The sequence below is a fragment of the Lates calcarifer genome, linkage group LG3 (genome assembly GCF_001640805.2).
Source record: "Lates calcarifer isolate ASB-BC8 linkage group LG3, TLL_Latcal_v3, whole genome shotgun sequence".
NCBI classification, from domain to species: Eukaryota; Metazoa; Chordata; class Actinopteri; family Centropomidae; genus Lates; species Lates calcarifer.
The window spans coordinates 20,742,286-20,751,807 of record NC_066835.1 but is presented as its reverse complement, the minus strand read 5'-3'; the positions used below and the strand labels follow the sequence as shown (position 1 = coordinate 20,751,807).

General features: G+C 45.1%; 1 protein-coding gene across 4 annotated transcripts in view; it reads right to left on the bottom strand.

Annotated features, from left to right (window-relative positions):
- Window positions 1-258: 258 nt before the first annotated feature.
- The window catches only part of grin2da (glutamate receptor, ionotropic, N-methyl D-aspartate 2D, a), a 179,067-nt gene continuing 169,803 nt past the window's right edge, over window positions 259-9,522 (bottom strand). For all 4 annotated transcript variants that reach the window (XM_051068899.1, XM_051068901.1, XM_051068905.1 and 1 more), the window contains one exon: window positions 259-8,169. In XM_051068899.1, the coding sequence (XP_050924856.1) occupies window positions 4,984-8,169 (3,186 nt within the window). In that variant the 3' untranslated portion in view covers window positions 259-4,983. The remainder of the gene's footprint in view (window positions 8,170-9,522) is intronic.

Genomic DNA, 9,522 nt, shown 5'->3' with positions numbered 1-9,522 from the left:
TTTTTAGTAGGCAGAACCTGCCTTATCTTCCCTGTTTTTCCTTTTAATTTACAGCCTTATCATTCTGTCTGTACCTAGCTCTACATGTTTTAAGGACGTTAACAGAGTAACATTATGCAACTATCTTGAAATAACAGCTTCAAAATCATTTGGATGGCACTCTGACTGCCTGTTCTTTCATTATGTAACCTGGGTTGGGCAGGTACAATCTCTTGTGAGAAGTTTAAACACTTTATGGCTCTATGTCAGTTTTGAACTTGTCTGTTTCCCTTAAATGACCTTGGGAAAAAGAAAAGTAAAAATGAAAACTCAGACATTTGTTTCAGTTCTTTATTAAAATCATCTTTTTAATTCTGTCCTGCTCGCAGTACAGCACAGTATTGTCATTGTCCTCACTGGTGGTGGATGTGGCTAAAACAGAGTGGTGGCAGCATCCTACCACCCTCATCTTTGTGTGTGTGTGTGTGTGTGTGTGTGTGCGCTCTTGTGAATCTGAAAGTGTGTGCATTTGTGTGTACGTGTGTGTGTGTGAGGTGCTGACAATACAGTGTAGCACAACTAGCCATCATCCCGTACAGTCAATCAGTACAGCAGTATTAATACAAGGCCTTGAGACATTGTTCAGAGGTGTACAGGCAGAAACTGTGGATGTGTTTCCACTGCAGGCTAAAACTGGGCTCTCCAGGGCTCAGGGCCAGTAAGTGCTTCAGATATTTCTAAATGCAGTGTTGAAAATTAATTTAACTTTGACTATATTGACTTAAATAAATGTATTATAAGCACTTAAAAGTGCATGTTGCCCGGGGGGGGAGGATGTCCTCTCTCAGGCAGTGATGTTTCCATGTTCTTATAGTTGACCATTTAGGAATCCTTCCCGGCTGACAAAAAGTGGGGATACTGACTGTTTTTGTTGTCTGAAGATGTATCAAAGGAAAGCCCCGGTTCGGCCATTTTTGGCCTTAGTGGAAACCACACTAGCGAGCAGACTGAGCCCTGCCCCTGACATGAGTCATATTAGCTTTACCAGTTTTGTAAAATTAAGAAAGAAACAGTGTGTTTGTTGTGTATAATTCTTTTTTTCTCTTTTGTTTTACAGCACAGCAGCTTGGCAGATACAACACACTATGTACGTATATCAAAGTTCTTATATATACCATATAGGTTGGTTGGCAGGGGCAGCTGTGCATGTTTTTATAGTAATACAGCTACTAAGAGATGCAAAAAAAAGCCTGTGCTGCTCGCTACATTGTGTTTCAAAGAGGTCACCTCACTGTACACTGCGGTATAAACTCCAGGGTCCGATGTGAACCCAAAACAGGGTCGAGAATGTGACCCCTACACAAGTGAGAGTTGTGGTAAAAGCTGCTGTATCCATAAAAGATTTAATTAGTCATTAATCTGTAGCCCAAACCAAAAATAAAGGCCCCTCTGGATAGACAAACACACGCCACCACTGCTACAGTGACACGGTCATAAGACACTCGCGCACTCCTCCACGTTGTCACTTTGTTGAAATCTTAGCGTTAGCTACAGTAGATAGCTAATGGAGGCGGATGGTTGGTCTTAAGTGAGCAAAAACACAGTTACATACTGGTCTCTGTTTTCGCTGGGGGGTGGGGAGCTGGGCAGGAGGTTTGAGACAAGGAGAGACAGACAAATAGACAAAAAAGACATATTCATTGAGATAATACCATAAATTTAGTAGACAAACTTATATAACATAGATCTTAGCGTCTTGAAATATACTATTATATATATTTAGATATGCTATTTTTTTTAGATGAAATAAATATATCCACAGATACTCTTCTTTTTTAAAAACAGACCAGCTTTACAATTGCAGACACGCACCAACACAATGGATAGACATGAGGAAAAAGAGGCGAGGGGAGAGTAGGAAAGATCAGTGGCTCATTTCTCTGAAGAAACACCCAAGCTTTGTGTTCACACCGCTAGCAGCTGCTGTGCTGCACTAATACACAATTACCTTATGCTAGCTCATTGATGCTGTAGTGTTTCAGAAACAGGTTCAACACTCAGCAAGGCAAACGAGCCCAAATGTTTTGACTACAAAAGCGGATTCTTCTCAGGCTGTGGAGATTGTTTGTATTTGGGGCAACAGACTCGAGTTGCTTGTGGTGTGAAAGCACAGAAACATGTTACACTTTCTCCATGCTTTTCCTGGTTTCTATGTAATCGAAACTGAAAGCTGTTGATTGTTGATTGTAATAAGCAAAGCACTGAATGGTCTCCAACTTGGCTTAATACAGTCTATTGAAGAAACGAATCTAGAATTTGAACTAAAGAATTTCCCTGTTCCCAGTGAATATGAGGCAATTTGTGTTTATCACACATAATATTTATATTATTATATGGACTTGGAATGAGAAACAATATCCCCAAATGTCAAGATTCTAAACAACGATTTTCTCTAACGCTACCCACCGCCACAAATATATATATATATATATATATGATATATATATCTAGATTTTTTTCTGAAAGAAAGTAAGACAAACTACACAACAAGTTTATGTTAAAAACTTAAGTTCTCTTTTGTTTTCTTCAGCTGAAGTAAATTATGGCTCAGATGCAGTTCCAGGCAAACAACATGAGCTGACCAGACTGTTATGGAAAAGATGGCTCAGGCATTATGACCGACTGCAAAACACAAACAGCGTTGTGCCGGTGGCTCGTGCCTCTTCACTAAAACTCCACTGACGCCCAATGTCCTGATGCTAATGTTGGTGGAAATAACTGGCTACTTGGACTCTAGCTAAGTGCTTGACATCGGAGTGTAACTGCTGGTGTCAGCTCGGTCATGGATTAAAAAGCTATAGCTCTTGGTTACACATTTACAAGGTGAGAAATACCTTTTAAAAAACAAAATTGCAGAGGAGGTGCCACTGTGTCTTTCATACACCATCATACAGATCCAGTACTTCTTCCTCAAAACCTGCCTCATCTGCTAGCTAGCATCCACCGTAGGCACAGTCTCTTTGACATCAAAACGGCAATCACACAAGATCTAATTTTGCACCACATTCCTGCCTATCATACTGTCTTGATAGCATGAGGCTAACCCCAGACATGTTAATTAAAATACATACCTTAATGGTCATACTTTACACAAAACGTATGGCAGGAGCAATTAGCATAAGGCTGTGAGTATTTATTTCCCTGCATCAATCTGTCACCTTGTCTAACAAAACTGTATAGCTCCAGCCAGTATGTTAGACACATATCTCCTGCTTGATGGAAAGCAAACCTGTGTTGGTTAGTTTTGTAAATGTTTGCTGTATTCTAGCCTTGGACCTCTTTCAGGAGAAAACAAACAGAAAGAATAAATCATTTTTAAACTGTGACCCTTTGAAGATTTAAGCGACTACTGCAGACTCACCCTGCAAGGTTAGCGTACTGTTGTTTACATCAGACTACGTCGACAATGAACTGAAGTCAAGTCTGCTCTTATTTCTTAGTCACACATGCTAACCATTAGAAATGCTACAGTTTCCATCTTCAAGTGTCTTAATTGTTGTTGCAGCACACTTGTTGGCGGCTGACTTTACATTCAGTCAAATACAGGGAGGGAACAGACACTGCCTCCATTGTCGTAGTTAGGTAGTTGAGAGAACTTTTCATGTGCACCCAAGCTTGAGTAGTATGGCACAGTGCTTACATTGTATTAGACTTAATACATGTCTTGATATATATAACACCATCAATAACAACAACAACAACTACAACACAGAGGTAAAATAAAGGTCAAAGTATAAAACTGTAACATGATAGAAGGTGAATAATGTATTGCTCAAGAAAGAGAATAGATGAATTGACTTGTTAGGTGTGCGTGTCCTTACATGTGCATGTATGCCAGTTTTTGTGTGCACTTTTAGGTGTTTGTGAGTGTGTATATGCATGTGCGTATATTTGGGAGATGATGGAATACTCTGCAAGATAAAAGGAAACACAGCAGCTAACGTTGTACAGATTGATGTCGAGCTCTACTTAAGTTTGGCACTCAGCTTTTCATTAAGCCAGTAGAATATCAGTCACAGTTGACTTACCCTGTTGTCAAGAATACAAACACAGAAAAGCACAGACACACAGAATAATCACATCAAGGAGAGGAGCCAAGAGGGGAGGACAGGAGAGGAGCTGACAAGAGATGAGGAGGAGATAGACACATGAATAAGGTAGGAAAAGGAAAAACTGAAAAACAGAAAAGAGGAAAAAATAAGTGTTAAGAGGAGAGAAAAGGGAGAGAAAGGATAGGAAGGAACAAAAGAGAAAAGAAAAAGAGAAGGTGTATGGATAACACAGAGACGACAAGGTGGTTATCACCCTCCTCTCCCTCTAGACAAGAAGGTATTGATCATACACAACAAAGGTGCCTTGGGCGGGCCTCACAGTTCTGCGGGGGTGTAAACAGCTTGTTAAGGAAAAAGAAAAGTAAGGGTAAGCGATTTGTTTAAGGGAAAAAAATAAGAACACTGTTCTGTGTTAAAGGCTTCTGAGAGCGGCAGGCATACAGTACTACAAAGTTCTGAGCCCTCAGTAAGCATTAAGAATCCTCTGAATACAAACTACTGCTCTGCTTCAACATCCAAAGCCCTTTACTGTCTATAGCAAAGGGATCTCCTTCGGTTGTACCACTTTAATGTCTGATTTGCTTTTAGTGTATTGGTTAAACCAGTTCAGAATACAAGTTGTTGTGGTTGTAGTCTTTCACATACTGAGAGGAAAGAGAGGAAACGACAGTAAGCACAAGACTGCTCCTGTTTTCCTTTGACCTGCCCCATTGGGTTTGTTTGGCTTTCTGGTTGGTTTGTTTGTGCAGAACTTTTGGAAAGGGCTCAGTGCGTGTACTGTACTGACTTGGCTGCGCAGCCATGTTTGCTGCTGGGCAGATTCAATTCCAGATCACCTGCTAAGTGTCAGCTTTGCAGGGCTCTCTTATGACTTTTGATACCTTGTTGAACTTCAGACCTCGCTCTCCACACTGGAGAAATGGGCTGAGCCCCTTCGCGAGCAAAGGCTCTTGGCTTTGAGGGGTAAGTGAGGAGACTGAGGAAACCTCTGGGGCTGGGGTACAGAGCGCAATCTCTGGTACTGCAGTTTGGCACTTGCCGAAGCCATGGAGGAGGATTGGGGTGCGCCTGGGGTGGATGAGACCACAGAGGGAGAGGATACAGAAGAGGACGAGGTAGGGGGGGGGGCGTGGATAGGGTGAGATGAGGATGGAGGAGCTGGCAGGGCAGGGAGCGGGGGTGGTAAGTTAGGTACGAGGTTTTGGGGTGGGGATGGTTGCCTTCCTCGCTCTCGATCCCTGTCTGTTCTCTGTGTCCGCTGCTGAATACTGAGGTTCGACTGACTGCCAGTTTTAGATGGATTCTGTGAGCGGTCAGGTTTGGAGGAGGAGGAGGAGTCATGTTTGGGCTTCAGGGGACCACCAAAACTCTGGCAGTGGTGGTACAGCTCTTCCTGGCTTCGCGAGGTTACGCGGGCCCATTTGGAGGAATGGGAGTGCGGATGGTGTCGGGGGGAATGACAGGAGGAACAAGCTGCGTGCCCCCTCCCCTTGTCCTTTGACTTGCGTTTACTCTTCTTCTCATCCTGTATGTGGAGTTTGTCCACTGACCAGTATCGCCGAGGAGGTGGTGGTGTGAGAGGAGGCGGGGGCCAGTGTGATCCTGATCCCCACCCTCTCTCTCCTCCATCTGCTCCTCCTCCACCACCACCTCCACTAGACCCCCACCCACTCTCTGCTGTCCCCCACCTCTCTCCTCGCTCCAGGAACAGGTCATCTCTGCTGTTGATGCTGCCGGCTTTATCCCTAGAGGGGTAGGTGCTGAAAAACCAACCTCCCCCTCCAATCCCTCCTACTGCCCTGCCTTCATGATCCTCCCAGTACCTCTCGAACTTTCCAAACTCTCCAGAGGAACCATCATCATCGGAATATATCCCAACTACTTTATCACGTTCGCGCTCTTCATCTGACATTGTCCTTCCTCCTCCACGTCGCTTCCCCCGCTCTACTTTCCTCCTCTCCTGCTCAGAGTCTTCTTCCTCGTCCTCTACTTCGGACTCCCACTCATGAAAGGACAACCCCTCCTTGGAGTGCATCTCACCTCGTCCGTTCCGTCCCAGCAATGGCCTCCTCTCTCCTTCCATTCCTACAGCATCCCTGTCAGAACTTTTGCTTTTCCTCCTCTTAGAAGAGACAGGCAACAAGGGCAGGAAGGCAGATGGAATGGTGTCAGAGGATGGGTTGCCCCCTCCCCAGAATTTGACCGATGTCGTAGGTTTACTGCTGGAGCCATGGTAGTGCTTGCTGTTCCTTCGCCTGTGGTGTTTTTCCTTTCCTCTGCTGTCTTCACCATCATCCCTCTCTTTCTCCTCTCTTTCCTTCCTCTCATCTTCGCCTGGGATGTTCCATCCATAGCTTCTGATGGAGCTTTCACTCTTTTTCCGAAAGGACTCTCGCCTCAGGGGTGGGTATGATGGGTAGTCTGGTGTCCCTGATTTGAGTTCTTCTCTTTTTTCAGGATCTCCTCCTTCCTGCTCCGACCTCTTCCGCTCTCTCTTTCTCATCTTGTCCTCTTTCTTCCTCTTCTTCTTTGTTTTGCGTCGCTTTCGCTCCCTCTCTCTTTCCCTCTCCTCCCTCTTCTTCTTCTTTCGGCCCTTCTTCCTCCTCTTCCTTTCATGCTCCCTCTCTTTGTGGTGTCTCTTCTCCTCTCTACCCACTCCTCCATCTCCTCGGCTTGTTGTCCCTCCCCTCCCTCGTTCCCTGTCTCCCCACGATGACCACCACTCTTGTAATTGGGCCAGTTGGCTGCCTGTCCTCTCTCTGCCGTAATCTCTCTGAGGACGTGGTTTCCGTGGAGGGATTGGTGGAGGTGGAGGGCTGCACGGCAGTGAGCGCGATGACATGCGACGTGAACGAATCTTCCTCCGTGATCCCAGGAGGAGGCTGGACTCTTCTGTGAGTAGATCAGAGTCGTAATCGTCATCCACCATAAATTCTCGATCGCCTGCTCGGTACCGGAAACTCAGTGAGGAGTTGTAGGAGCTGTCACTAGAGCAAGAAGAAGAGGAATTTGACCGGGAGAGCGAGACAGAGGATGAAGAAGAGGATGAGGATGATGTGGAGGAAGAGGAGGAGGACGAGGCACTGGAGCAGGTGGAGTAGAAACGGCATGGGGAGGAAGGAGTGGTGGGAGTGTGTGTAGGGGAGGAAAGGGGGACAGGCAGAGGAGGAGGTGGAGGAGGACGTCGCCCTCTTCTTCCAACTCCATCGCTTGCTCCATACCTCCCACCTCCTCGCCTCCCCAGAGGGAGTATATTCTCATACAGAGGACCTCCTGAGCCTTTTCTCCTGGCCTGAGCTAGGCTTCCTCGTCGCCAGAAGGGAGGCCTTCGTGGAGAAGATGGGATTGGTGGAGGAGGTTTGGAGATTAAGTGCCCTGGGCCTTGTTGGGGGCCTTTGGGAGGCAGCCGTGGCATCCCTGAGGCTTTGAGGCCTCGAGGATTAGCTTTGGGAGTCTGCTGGGAGCCCCCTGCCTGTTGGTCTGAGTTAGTTCCTAGCCCCTCTGGATCTATAGGACCATAGTAGCGCTTATATTCATCTAGCCCTGTGTCACCCCCTCCCCCTGCTCCACCTGCAACTCCACCTTGCAGGCTCCAATGCTGCCCAAGGTTCTGCTGATACTGCTGTTGGGCCTGGAGTTCAGTGATCCCTCCTGCTATCCCTCCAATGCCCACTCCTCCACTACTGCCTGCACTCATGACTTTCTCTGGCTTTGGCCTGTTCCAGCGATCCACTACAGCAAGTCTGCGGTCATGGCGAGGCAAGAAGGTGGAGCAAGGCATGGGGCCCTCCAGTAAGGGGCTATTTGAGGGACCTAGAGCCATCGCTGAGTGTCCTGTAGTTGGCGGTGATCCGGGTAGCATGGTGGTATAAGTCTGGCCCTGTTGCTGCTGTTGGTGGTGCTTCTGCTGCTGTTGCTGCTGCACCATGGCAATGGCAGTCGTGTTGTTTACTGTGGCTGTAACAAGGTGTTGTTGGGGTGCTGTAGGCATGGTGGTCACGGTGTGATACTGGGGCAAAGAGCTTTTGCTGCCTCCTGGTGCTGTCTCATCTTCAAACTGGCAGCAACTGTACATCCCCTGGGTGGAGAGATAAAAGAGAGATTGTAATTAGACGAGCAGGCTGCTAAGTATGATAAGGAGAAACTGTGTGTGTATGTGTCAGGGACAGCGAGACATGGAAAGAGAGAGTCTGATATCATATGATACCTACACAAACCATATGAAAGCTGTCTTAACAAAACCGGTTACTAGCTTATAAAACACAGTACATAAGCCTAATTGTTCCTTTCTTTACCAGTTGTGTCAAGATTTTCTGAAAGCAGTGGAATGATTTAAATGATTTTTCACAGATTTTATGTTCCAAAACATCCAAAACTTCCCTTCAATTAGACACAGATAACTCTTCTTCGTTTAAAATTGACAGGTCAAAAAAGAAAAAATAAGAGAGCACAAATAAGCTGCTGCTTATCACATACCAGAGTCCCTCCATGTTATATGTATATAATATAAATAAATGTTTACGGCTCCCCTTATTTTAAAATTAGGGAGAAGGGAGCCACTGGTTTTAATATTTTACTATGCATTAAGAGAAATCCAACACCACAAATATCACGGGTTCACTGCTGTGTATTTTAGCTGTAAAATCACAGATAAAGGGAGTCAGTCTTTTTGTGTGTCTTAACCCTCCTGTTGCCCTTCATATTCCATATACTTTATTCTTCTATTATTCAAAAACAAAAGATAACCACTTCAGAATCACGAATGTCATGCACAACAACAAATCCTACTACTAATACTACTACTACACACATACACACACAAAGGCACATTGTCGGCCACTGGGTCACTTTGACCGAGAGGACAACACAAGGGTTAATGAAAAACATATGACTAATATGCTGAAGAAAGTCTGTTAAACATTTACTATAAAAACCTTGCTGTCTGGGCCACAACTTATGAATCTTTATTCATCCTCTATCCACTCTATTTTCTTTTATCTTTATTCGGTGCATTGCATAACAACTGAGTAACTTTGTCGCCTCAATGCTTCACAAAAACAGAAAATAATTTATCTTTAGTCTCTCTCTCAGCATGCTGGGAAATCGCTCTAGGTGGTTTCCCTCTACCTCAGGTTGTCTGTGTCACCGCATCTCCTATAAACGTAGACAACAGGGAGCGCTGACCATTAAATATTAATGAGAGTTTTTGAGAAACTTTGGACTGAGTTTACCAAGCTACTTCGAGTGTCAGTTTTCACACTATCAAACCAAACAAAGCTTTCAGCAAACAAAGCATCACTCAGCTGGAACAGGACTGGGTTTTCTCCAAAAGCACTGTGAAAAACAATTGTAGAGGGAGGTATGCGCAGGGAGTACAGCTTCTAGAGAGGAGTTAAAGCAATGAGGGAGAGCAAAGGCAGCAAAACCTATT